This window comes from Actinia tenebrosa, unplaced genomic scaffold, assembly GCF_029948245.1.
Source record: "Actinia tenebrosa isolate PJP-AT-01 unplaced genomic scaffold, QUT_ActTen_1.0 PGA_scaffold0__85_contigs__length_37466705, whole genome shotgun sequence".
Lineage (NCBI taxonomy): Eukaryota > Metazoa > Cnidaria > Anthozoa > Actiniaria > Actiniidae > Actinia > Actinia tenebrosa.
In genome coordinates this window covers 28,039,496-28,052,741 of record NW_028292569.1, presented here as the reverse complement: position 1 = coordinate 28,052,741, position 13,246 = coordinate 28,039,496, and the positions used below count along the sequence as shown (strand labels likewise).

The 13,246-nt window shown below is 39.4% G+C and overlaps 3 protein-coding genes across 4 annotated transcripts in view; 1 reads left to right on the top strand and 2 right to left on the bottom strand.

The window, feature by feature from the left end:
- Nucleotides 1-531: 531 nt before the first annotated feature.
- On the top strand, nt 532-1,581 carry LOC116308700 (melanocyte-stimulating hormone receptor-like). The gene has a single exon (XM_031719178.1). The coding sequence runs from the start codon at nt 532-534 to the stop codon at nt 1,579-1,581; it is 1,050 nt and encodes a 349-aa protein (XP_031575038.1).
- A 4,761-nt stretch (nt 1,582-6,342) lies between these two features.
- LOC116308686 (chitin-binding domain protein cbd-1) lies at nt 6,343-9,878 on the bottom strand. The gene is made up of 5 exons (XM_031719162.2): nt 9,723-9,878; nt 9,439-9,534; nt 8,038-8,205; nt 7,295-7,462; nt 6,343-6,415 (listed from the first exon to the last, which is right to left on the bottom strand). The coding sequence occupies exons 1-5, from the start codon at nt 9,742-9,744 to the stop codon at nt 6,390-6,392; spliced, it is 480 nt and encodes a 159-aa protein (XP_031575022.1). The 5' UTR covers nt 9,745-9,878; the 3' UTR covers nt 6,343-6,389.
- Nucleotides 9,879-10,779: 901 nt separating this feature from the next.
- The window catches only part of LOC116308690 (protein flightless-1 homolog), a 32,797-nt gene continuing 30,330 nt past the window's right edge, over nt 10,780-13,246 (bottom strand). For both annotated transcript variants that reach the window (XM_089038808.1, XM_089038812.1), the window contains 4 exons: nt 12,937-13,029; nt 12,637-12,684; nt 12,419-12,484; nt 10,780-12,027 (listed from right to left, as the gene is read on the bottom strand). In XM_089038808.1, the coding sequence (XP_088894934.1) occupies nt 11,893-12,027; nt 12,419-12,484; nt 12,637-12,684; nt 12,937-13,029 (342 nt within the window). In that variant the 3' untranslated portion in view covers nt 10,780-11,892. The remainder of the gene's footprint in view (nt 12,028-12,418; nt 12,485-12,636; nt 12,685-12,936; nt 13,030-13,246) is intronic.

The window sequence follows — 13,246 nt, the reverse complement described above, 5'->3', positions numbered from 1 at the left end:
TGATGATTTTAGAATTTACAATGGTGTCAGTGATGTCATTGAAGAACATTAAGAACAGCAGCGGTCCCAAAATCGATCCTTGTGGCACGCCGGAATTTATACTTAATACTTCTGATAAATGGTTGTTATATACAATATTAGCTTTTCGATTGAAGAGTTAGTCCTCAAATCATTTCAGTTCTTTTACATTTATTCCATACTGAGGTAGTTTGCCCAGTAACTTGGAATGCTGTTTACGTCAAACGCCTTGGTAAGGTCGAGGAAAACAGCTCCAACAAGAAGCCCACTGTCAACAAATTTCCTAATCATCATCAGGCTACGCTTTGTACACTCCTCGTGCGACTCTTATACTTATTTGGATGTGCTTGTCAGCCTCCCGCTTGTATCCAGAACTGGATATACGCACAACTAAGCATTGACTACTCCTTAATTATTAGCGCCCACTAGGGGTCGCATTAAAGGTGTTGGCTTGGTAGGAAAATTACTCATAATATGACGCTTTCATTCATTAAGATATCAAGTTTCCTTACAATGGCGAACAATTTTTCCTGTGGGAAGCTCACGGACTGGGTCAACCATTCCAATACCTATCTAGAAAGGTCATCACCGATACTTTTAGTGGTCTTTGCAATGCTGATTCCACCGGCAGCCATCCTAAACGCGCTCGTCCTCGTAGTTATATGGAGACGCCGTATTTTACAAACGACATCGAACCTTTTCTTACGAAACCTTGCTCTGTCGGACCTGGCCGTTGCAATCTGGGTATTACCTTTATTGATGACGTGTAGTGCAGTTAATATCAGTCACATAAGTGAACGTATAATTTGCAATGTCGCAAACGTTGCTAGCGTGAGCTCTCATATATTTGGTTCTGTTTCGTTTCTTACCATGACAGCCGCTACAGTTGATCGGTACCTTGCTCTGTATCTACATCTGAGATACACAGCTGTAGTCACCAGGAAACGAGTCATCTACTCATGTATAGGACTGTGGCTAATATCTATAGTGACGAGCATTATTCTACCGGTAAGTTTTGCACTATACAAGACTGTTGTAGTTTTGTTTTTTTCTGGTAGCATGATGACCATAATGTTCTGCTACTACAAGATGTATCGCATACTTAAGTACCACCATGCCCAGATACAGATTCAAATGGCTGGCCAACCAGTTGCAGCTCTTCCAAACATGAACAAGTACAAATCATCAGTCATGAACCTTGTGTACATTTTCCTGTTGTATATCGTGTTGTATGTTCCCTATATATTTGGGTGTATGATGCCTATGGAAAACATGAAACAAAAACATGAAGCTATGATAACAATGATGGTTGGATTGGTTCTTATTTTTCTGAACTCTACTCTCAATCCCCTGTTGTATTGCTGGAGACAGATGGAGATTCGAAACGCTATTAAAGATACAGTGGGCTGGCGACCTGCTATGTGCATGACCTCTGAATCAATACGTAGCCTCCGAACCTACCCACCAATAACATCAAAGGCATCATCCAACACACTATCATCACCATCAACCATCAATAACATCAACAACATCATCCAAGACACCAACATCACCCATCAATAACATCAACAGCATCACCCAATACACCACCATCACCATCACCACCACCATCACCCCCCAATAACATCAAAGGCATCACCCAATACACCACCATCACCCCCCAATAACATCAACAGCATCACCTAATACACCACCATCACCCCCCAATAACATCAAAGGCATCACCCAATACACCACCCCCACCACCATCACCCCCCAATAACATCAAAGGCATCACCCAATACACCACCCCCACCACCATCACCCCCCAAAAACATCAAAGGCATCACCCAATACACCACCACCATCACCATCACCCCCCAATAACATCAAAGGCATCACCCAATACACCACCACCATCACCATCACCCCCCAATAACATCAAAGGCATCACCCAATACACCACCCCCACCACCATCACCCCCCAATAACATCAACAGCATCATCCAATACACCACCACCATCACCATCACCCTACCTATAACATCAAAGGCATCACCCAATACACCACCACCATCACCATCACCCCCCAATAACATCAACAGCATCATCCAATACACCACCACCATCACCATCACCCCCCAATAACATCAATAGCATCATCCAATACACCACCATCACCATCACCCTACCTATAACATCAAAGGCATCACCCAATACACCACCCCCACCACCATCACCCCCCAATAACATCAAAGGCATCACCCAATACACCACCCCCACCACCATCACCCCCCCAATAACATCAATAGCATCATCCAATACACCACCATCACCCTACCTATAACATCAAAGGCATCACCCAATACACCACCATCACCCCCCAATAACATCAAAGGCATCACCCAATACACCACCCCCACCACCATCACCCCCCAATAACATCAAAGGCATCACCCAATACACCACCATCACCCCCCAATAACATCAAAGGCATCACCCAATATACCACCCCCACCACCATCACCCCCCAATAACATCAAAGGCATCACCCAATACACCACCCCCACCACCATCACCCTACCAATAACATCAATAGCATCATCCAATACACCACCATCACCATCACCCTACCTATAACATCAAAGGCATCACCCAATACACCACCATCACCATCACCCCCCAATAACATCAAAGGCATCACCCAATACACCACCCCCCACCACCATCACCCCCCAATAACATCAAAGGCATCACCCAATACACCACCCCCACCACCATCACCCCCCCAATAACATCAAAGGCATCACCCAATACACCACCCCCACCACCATCACCCACCAATAACATCAACAGCATCATCCAATACACCACCACCATCACCATCACCCCCCAATAACATCAATAGCATCATTCAATACACCACCATCACCATCACCCTACCTATAACATCAAAGGCACTATCACCATCACCCACCAACAACATCAATAGCATCATTCAAGACACCACCATCACCATCACCCATCAATAACATCAACAACATCATCCAATACACCAGCATCACCATCACCCCCCAATAACATCAATAGCATCATCCAATACACCAGCATCACCATCACCCATTAATAACATCAACAACATCATCCAATACACCAGCATCACCATCACCCATCAATAACATCAATAGCATCATCCAATACACCAGCATCACCATCACCCTACCAATAACATCAATAGCATCATCCAATACACCACCATCACCATCACCCACCAATAACATCAACAACATCATCCAATACACCAGCATCACCATCACCCATCAATAACATCAATAGCATCATCCAATACACCACCATCACCCTACCAATAACATCAATAGCATCATCCAATACACCACCAACACTACCACCACGACGAATGATTAACAACATCATCACCATCATTCAACCAACAACACCACTACCATCATCGCAGATAATAACATCATAATCATCATCATCACCCACTTGCATAGCTGTAGCGGCTGCTAATGATATACTAGTACAAGATTCCAGTCTCCAAGAACGAACAAGGCTTACTACAGAGGATATAACATCTCTTTTATCGTTTTATTTGAATTCCACCGAATTCAGTTATAAGAATAGACCGGACGCCGTAAATATGGACAACCAAGACCTATTATAGCGCGCTTCCTTCGCTATCGAGATCGAGAGCGAGTTTTCGAAAGTCCATCAGAACCTAACAATAAGGATGGATATGGAGTTGGGGTCGACCTTCCTCCTCAAGTTATAGAAATCAGGAAAAAATTAATCCCAAAAATGCTCGAGGCAAGGAAAAATGGTGGAAAAGCATCCTTCAGCAAAGCTGAGACACTTCAACTTTTTATTGGTGGTGAACTGTCAAAGAAGATAAGTATAGTATTATTATTATTAATTTTTTCTCTATAACTAATTCAGACTCTAAGAAAAGTTATTTTCTCTTAAAATCATTAAATATTCTAGCTTGAACTGGAATCTCAATTAGTTTACTTAGTTTACAATAAGTTTGCTTAAGATCGCAACAATTTCCCTTTTCTTACTGCTGTTAAGAGAGCTAACTAAAGAAATCTATCTAAATTTTCTCTTTAAACTCAGTGAATTCGTATAGGAAATCGCACGATCTCGAGTACAATTTGGAAATTAATAGACACGAGTAATGTTTTGAAAGTTCTTGTAATACCCCACTTCCGAGATATGCTTCGCTTGTCACGCACAAAGATGTCAGTATGAGGCTACGTGCTAAATTAAATTAATTCTTACCGCCTGTCACAAATGACTGAGCATTTAGCACGTAGCCTCATACTGAAACCTTTGTGCGTGACAAGCGAAGCATATCTCGGAAGTGGGCTATTGCACGAGCCTTTAGGCGAGTGCAGTTAAAGAACTTTCAAAACATTACGAGTGTCTATTAATTCCAAATTGTACGAGCAAATCGTGCGATTTTTTGTTTATAGTTCACTCAACAAAATTTCAGTAAAAAATGCGAAGCGACTCCGTTCATCTTTGTCTATTTGGCGGCCGATTTTCAGTCCATCGCGCAACTGAAATGCATAAAAAAGATTAGTTCTTACGGTTTTAAAATTTCATTTATATGTTTTTTAAGTACAAAATGATAGAAAATAATTGTTTTGACATTGTTTTGGCCGTGTTGCCATAGCGACTTAATTCGATACTCCTACGGAGTACAATTAACGCTATAATTGTACTCCTCTCGACCAATCAGAGTCGAGTAATTTTGCTGAGTGTACTATAAGTATGGAAATCCGAGAACAATGTCCAAACTTTTTGGTGACCGTAACACAATCCAACAAAGTGTTTACGACGCGACGGCTATCGCAGAAAAGGTGAATTATTTTGGTCCCCTGTTAAGGTAAATTTATTTAGAAAATCAAAAATTCAGTATCTTGATTTTAAAGAGTTGGACATTGTTCTTGGTATTGCAGATGAAATTTTAGTTAATAATTTAATTTTACTAGCAAAATACTATATATATATATATCAAAGTAGTTAAAAAATCATAAATTTTCCTACGCTGCCTTCATTGATAAAGTTAAAATAACCTATTATATTGAATTAAGGATAGCTATTGAAAAAGGAAAAACTGAATTTTCACAACAATAAATGGAACAAACTCCTTGAATTTATTTAACTTATTTCATTCATTTCTTTGTTTTGGATGTAGCGTCCTTGTGTAAATAATTATTTACTCCTTTTTTCTTCTTTTTCTGTTGTTAAAGGTATGTGTTCGTTTTAACTTTGTATGTGTACAGTTACAGAATATTTTGTTAGCCGTTAAGAAAAAAAAAAAAAAAAAAAAAAAAATTCATCACCCTTCTTCGCACAAGGCTGCCGTTGTACGGACATTGGCCCATCGTAAGGAAGTACTGCTTACTGATCCAAACACCAAGAAAGATGAGCAACACCACCTTGAAAAAAGTTTACAGCAGAATTTAGCTATCCCTTGAAGTTCATCACAAAACACTCTATCATTCACAAGAAAACAGACCGACCTGAAGAGACAAACGAACCTAAAAGTTTCGCAACTCTCCCCTATCTTAAAGGTACCGCTGAGAGGATATGTAGAATGTTATCACGCCATGACATCAGGTGTTGCATAAAGCCAGAGGTAACTCTGAAACAAATCCTCTCACCCGAAAGATCAGGTATCATTGGATAAACAGGTTGGAGTTGTATACTCTATCCCCTGTGGGGAATGTGACATCAAGTATATTGGCGAAACCAGCAGATCTTTAGGTACAAGAAAGAAAGAACATCAGGCGGCAGTGCGTCTTCAAAAAGCGGACAAGTTTGCCTTGGCTTTCCATGTGAATGAGACAGGGCATTTCATTGACTGGAACAGCGTTAAAATCCTATCAAAAGAGTCGAAATGGAATCAACAGAAGTGGTGGGAGGCATGCAGTATAGCTAAGGATACGAGCACCTTATTTAATCGAGATAGTGGTAATATTTTACCAAGAAATTATGTTAGCTTGCTAGATGATTTATTCATTGATTCATTGATTCATTGATTCATTGATTCATTGATTCATTGATTCATTGATTCATTGATTCATTGATTCATTGATTCATTTGTTGTTCAATTAATCCGTGAAACACTAATTACTAAATAGTACAAAATAGTGCTAATTAAACAATTGAAAACAATGGAATTTGCATGAAATTGTGCTATTTAGCATTACTAGAGTTCACGGATTTACTGTGGTCACTCTATTCCAAATGTGTGTTTGAAAGATTCAGTAAATGTCCTGTGACGATCGGGAAAATCAGAAGCGTACTACATTTAAATATCCTTCAACAAGTTTTATTGAATAACATTCAATGGAATCAAACATTCACATGAAGTCTCCGCTGCCAGGCTCTGAAAAGGTAAAAGACGCCAAAATTTTATTAAGATTCTTAAAATGAACTATTCATACTTTTAAATGAACGTGTTGGAGACAGGTGACAGACATGAAAAGGAAGCCAGTTGTCCCAGATTACACGTATGGAAGTCATCGAAAGTGGGGAATATATATAGACCTAATCAGTTGTGGTGTATGTTTTCTCATTACAGACCACGCGTGTCATTCCCTAGCGCATCATTTCTTTGTTTAACGGATGTTTAACCAATATACTTGCTTTTTTTGGTTTGAAGCTGATGGGTCAGTCTCTCTTGAACTCCGAGTTCTGGTAAGTCATTCTAGCATCAGAGGAATTCAACACCGATCGTGCGAACCTGCACGGTTACTGGCAATTGTTTAATGTAAACTAGACTTCTTTACCTTGGGCGTAATGTTATCCCATTTTACCACGTGTCATTCCCTAGAGTATCATTTCTTTGTTTAACGGTTGTGCACCAGAAGACACATGAATATGGATACAATTCAAATAAAGAATCTTCTTCTCAAGGGAATGACATGTGGTCTGAAATGGAGAAACCTTAGTGCCCAACGTAAGTAGACCATTTTGGAATTAGTCAAATACCCGCTTTGTTTCTTGATTACAGACTCATTTACTCAGGGTTAGCCTCGTATCAGAGTCCAAATATTCACAAATACCAACGGTAAAGTAAAGAATGGACAACTTCAACAATACAAGCACTTTGAAATTCCACGGACCTTGACTGGATCACGTGAATATTATGAATATTTCCATACGAAATGGAGACTAACTCTGAGCAACAGAAAATTCAAAAACTTGAAACTGGTGTATTTCCTACTTTCGACGTGCTCCGCGCGCGCGCGTTCCTCGTACCTACCTGTCGGACAGTCCACATTGTGAGGCCAGTCACAGACCTTCAGTTTAGGGTTAAAAAGTGTTCCAGTAGGGCAGTTCTTTCGTGCTGTCCTGTTGTTATGACAATGAATAAAACCCTTGCATGTCTCTGGGTCAGGGTAGATACCATCTGGACGTGATGCACAGAAATCTAAATAATGAATACGTAGACTATTAGCGATAGAGTCCTTTAAGCTATGACGTATTTGTTTTCGCGTCTATTTGCTCATGAAACTCTATAAATTAAGTGAAATGTTCTGATTAATTTAGCCTCCATCTGAACATCTAGCATTTAATTAGAAAAGAAAGCTTTCTTTATACAATAAGCCTGAAGCGAGATGACGTTTTACCCCCGACTCTAAACCATAATAGTTTTTAAAATTCTTTCATATTAAAATTTTGATTCCTTAGAGAATACAGGAACAATAGTCATAATTAAAGAACAAAAGCAATGTGAAAAGGATTATGGTCTAGAGACGGAGGTAAAACGTCATCTCGCTTCAGGCTTATTTATAAATCTTTATACAACTGCTTTTCATTTGAGACCCAGAAGTTGCGTTTTCGAATTGGCTTTGCAGTGCACTTTGAGACGGTTTTAGGGGCCAAAAAAAAAAAAAAAAAAAAAAAAAAAAAAAAAGGCACTAATTTCATCCCCGAAACGGTCCCATGATGTGGTTAGTTTATTCCATGATTAGACCATCTTTAGACCATGATTGGATGATTTACCTGGGCACGTGACGTTTTCTGGCCAATCACAATATTTTGTCTTGGGATTGAAATTGAGTCCTTTCGGGCACTTTTGGAAGAAAATCCTACCGTCCCAACAATTGATAAAACCACTGCAGTCATTGGGATCTTGATACAGACCGTTCTTCTGTCCCTTACAACTGAAACCTATCGAAATCAAAATGAAAATCAAAATTGAAATCAAAAACGAAATCGAAATTGAAATTGAAATCAAAATTGAAATTGAAATCGAAATCGAAATCTAAATTGCAATCGAAATCATAAAAAATAAATAGAATGTTCAACTTAAAGAATAAAAATATAGCATACAAATAAGTTGGGATGTTGGGAGAACACTCGAGAAGCTGGAAACCACTCCGCTGCGCGTCGTGGTTTCCTACGCTCCGCTCGTGTTCTCTCAACATCCCGCGTGTTTTGATCAGAGTGTCAAACACGGAAAACTGTTTTTGATTTGTTAACTAAAACCACTACCTAAACTGACATCAAATAGAAAATAAAAAAATATATTGAAATAATCGGAATTTAAAAAATAAAACTGAAAATGATAGAAATAAAGATGAAATTAATTTTAAATTTTGAAAAACTCTCAAATAGCTAGAAAGGTGTTTACTCGTGTCTTTACCTATATTTTGAATAACGAATAACGATCGCGAATAATTCGTACGGGTGTCGTCAGAAATTGTATTGCGTGACATTTCCCGCCGTGAGTACGAGAGAGAAAAATGTTGATAAATACTCCCGTACGAATAACAACCACGAATTATTCGTACGGGAGTGAAGAATGTTGGTAAATATTCGCTGAACAGACTCCCGTACGAATAACAACCACGAATTATTCGTACGGGAGTGAAGAATGTTGGTAAATATTCGCTGAACAGACTCCCGTACGAATAACAATCGCGAATAATTCGTACGGGAGGGAAAAATGTTGGTAAATATTCGCTGAACAGACTCCCGTACGAATAACAATCGAAAATAATTCGTACGGGAGTGAAAAATGTTGGTAAATATTCGCTGAACAGACTCCCGTACGAATAACAACCACGAATTATTCGTACGGGAGTGAAGAATGTTGGTAAATATTCGCTGAACAGACTCCCGTACGAATAACAATCGCGAATAATTCGTACGGGAGTGAAAAATGTTGGTAAATATTCGCTGAACAGACTCCCGTACGAATAACAACCACGAATAATTCGTACGGGAGTCGTCAGAAATTCTGTTGCGTGACACTTCCCGCCGTCAGTACGGAAGGGAAAAATCTTGATAAATATTCGCTACGATGAGTTTAAAAAAATCACTGAATGCACTCGTCGATTATGATGGAGTCACCTTAAAGTAAAGTCTTCAATTTAAATCAAATACATAAGTTTCTCTTACCAGATGTAAGCCTAGGATCTTGCTCTTCTACGAATCCCTCGACATCGATGACTCCCTTTGCTATCGTTGAATCCAACAATGCGAAACATGCACAGACTTGCACGATGAAATACAGTAAAATAAGTAACCCAGAATAACCAGAACTACTAAATATGAGCAGCCAGCGAAAAGAAGGCTGCCCAACCATGACCATGAGAAAAAATACATATTTAAGAGCTGGACTCTTTTATCAAAATTATATTAGATAATAGTAAATAAAAGTTAAAAAACTCTTGAAACCTTACCAAAAAAAATCTTCTTCATCATCGTTCTTTGGATTTTTAGTTCCAAAACTACTTCAAGTTAGATATCGTAACGAAAAGAGCCGGGATTTTTTTGGTCGCTCACCTATAAAGCATGCAGTTTACCATATGAAAAAGAATTATTTACCAACTGTTCCAGATGTTGAGCGCATCGCTACCAAATGAGTTGGAATCTAGTCGCGCAATGCATTATTCCTCACAACGAGAAATTCCAATTATTTTCAATTCTGTTATCTCTTGTCAAAACAAAATTATTTTCCACCAACAACGAACAATAATACTTCTAAATGATATGTGGCGTATACATGTCTTTCCACTGTTATTTTTTGATATATATTTTGAGTAAAAGCTACTGTTTATCGAGCCAAAGACCTAGAACTAGGAAATATTGAGCTACGAACAAAACGTTCGCTGATTGGCTAATTCGGTTGGACTTAGAGAAGCGAAATCACCTGGTTAGGAATGGCGCCATTGTATGTCAATATTATCTGAATTGAGAATATTCAGCTGTGAGGACAACAGAAACAGAAAAGAAATATTTGAACAGACTGGAATTGGTATATGTATTCTTCATGACTCAGTGCGAATCCAGATATTCTACGCATTGAAGTCCAGATTTTGGCAAAATTCGAAAAAAAAAATTTCCTTGGAAAAAAAATAGTTGTTTCACTTTTTGCTGTTCAACTGATTTGTTGGCTCTGTAGCCTGTGTACGACGAACATTGAACCTTAGTGATATTTTTATAATAATTTTATGTCTTTTTTATTGACTATTTTACAGCGTTATAAATGGAACTTGTTAATGACATTTCACTTGCGAGGCAAACACTTTCATCACAAAATTTTGATAGAACTCGAATGGTAGTATTTTTACTCTGCTGCTGTTACGAGACCAGGATTTCTAGAGCTAACACTACCCTTGCGATATAACGTCATTTACTACAGCTACCAGAACCCCTTGCGCACTTTCTTTTACTCAGTCAATAGACCTAATAGCGCAGCGAAACCGTGACGTCATAAAAACGAAGACAAAGGCGAAATTCGGACAAAGAAACTTACAAGTTTACTTTCAGCAGATAATTTTCACAGCCGATCGCAGTTGATCTTAGTTTACATGGGTTATTATTGTAACTTTAAGTAAAAATAATAAAATCGGTTCGTATAATCCCCATAGCGGTTAAACAGAATGCAATGTTTGTCCGAATCTTTAAGCTATTTTTAGAATTAGTGCGCTGCGCTATTACTTTCGTATGTAAATTGCGCATTTCAGATCATGTGATGTTTACGTTGCGCACAAGTTGCAAGAGTGTAAACTTGGTGTAAGGGAGAATCAATCGTTGCCAAAAGTAGAAACGAATTCTACTTTTCGCAACGATTGCTGCAACTTGTCTCCCAACATTTTTTAAAATTGCGCTGTAGGTTACACGCTGCAATGCTCCATGCAACTGGTGCTCCATGCAACTGGTCATGCAACAAGTTGCAGAGAAAATAGCTCCGTGTAATCGCCTTTACTAAGATGATACAGTTATTTTAAAAAAGGATGACGAAGGTTATGTTGCATGCTGCTTACTAAGCTTAAAATCTGTCATATTCATATGTAAATAATGTCAGCACACAAAAAATATGCCGGGAATACGTGCAGACAAAGTTTGGGAAAATACCATATTATTTCGACGTTTCGCTGATTTCACTCACATCGCCCATAGTGCAGTACCGGCTTGGTATACAGAATGCAACAACACCTTCACCAATCTTTTTTGAAAATAGTTGTATTGATGGATTGCAAGCATTCTCAAGAGAGTCAAAAGACAAAAGCATGGCGGCCATTGTGGTGCCGTTTACAATGGATGCTAATGAGAAATCTTTTGTTAAATGGCACCAACATGGCCGCGATGACGTAACGTGCAATCCAAGAATATCGGCAAGTGATTGTAAACTGCAAAAGTTCTATTCAAAATCCATCCAGCAGAGCCTTCCAAAAGGGGCTGTTATATTATAACTGTATTGTTACTGCGTCCGTCATTTTGTTACAGAGATCCAAAACATCAGGTTTTCATAGTAGACAAATATAGCTATTAGCATTTTTGATTTAGACCGCCTTGTGAGTTTTGACTTTTTTTAGCCAATCACATTGGGTTATCGTAGAGTGTACACTAGTATTTGGGAGCATGGAATTCACCCCAGCCATGGAAGTTTCTTTTGAACATGTGAGTTTCCCTGCCTTTGAAGGCCACGCGTAGTTTACGCATTGGTCCACTTTGAAGCTGGTGTACGTGCTGGATGTAGAGCTGAAACAACAATAATCGATCAATCAATCTGTCTGTTTGTCTGTCTGTCTGTATCTGTCTGTCTGTCTGTCTGTCTTTCAGTCAGTCAGTTAGTCGGTCGGTCGGTCGGTCAGACGGTCAGGCACTACGTCAGTCAGTCAGGGACACATTCATTCCTTCCTTCCTTCCTTCCTGCCTGCCCGCCCGCCCGCCCGCCCGCCCGCCCGCCCGCCCGCCCGCCCGCCCGCCCGCCCGCCCGCCCGCCCTCCCTCCCTCCCTCCCTCCTTCCTTCCTTCCTTCCTTCCTTCCTTCCTTCCTTCCTTCCTTCCTTCCTTCCTTCCTTCCTTCCTTCCTTCCTTCCTTCCTTCCTTCCTTCCTTCCTTCCTTCCTTCCTTCCTTCCTTCATTCTTACCTGTGCACTTTTGATAGCCAACTTCTTTTCTACGTCGGAAGAACTTGATCCCAGCCATACATAAACCTGGTGATGACATAAATCAAACCTAGGTTACTGTCCTCCATATATCCATTTATACTGATTGATGCTTTCACGGTCTTAGACTCCCAGCAGCCTGTAGTTTTATTGTTTTTCTGATTACGTATCACGAACAATTTTCATAAACTATGCCTTACCAGTTTTCCAGTGTCTAGTATCATTACGTCCTCACTGGCCAAATCCTCCTAGACGAAAAAAAATCAAGAATAATAATGAATAATAATTCTAATAATACACTAGAGATAGTGCCCTGACAAAGATCTAACCAGAGGTTGTTTCTGTGTTTGATAACTGAGTTAGTCATGCCCTAACTTCGATAAGCCCAGAGGTTGTTTCAGGGTTTGATCTGTGAGTTAGCCATGCCCTGACTTAGATCACCCCAGAGGTTGTTTCAGGGTTGGATAAACCTTACTTTGAGAGTAACACTGATATCTTACCTGACAGAAGTCCGTACACTTCTCTGACACAGAGAAGTATCCTTTATCATTAGAACACCGGAACAGACGACAGTACTGCATGAATTCGGCCTCCTATCAACACCAAGAATAACATAAATCGTATGTCTTTTTTCTCGTTTGTTAAATCTCCCCGTAATCTTTTGCTACATTGCACATTTCGCTTCGTTTGAGAGTAAATCATTTTAAAACAGCTAAATTTAGAGGATAATGTTAATAATGATAATAACTTTATTACAGTGTCAACTAATTGGAGGACAAAACAATGGACAATCTCAATGAGAATTGAAAT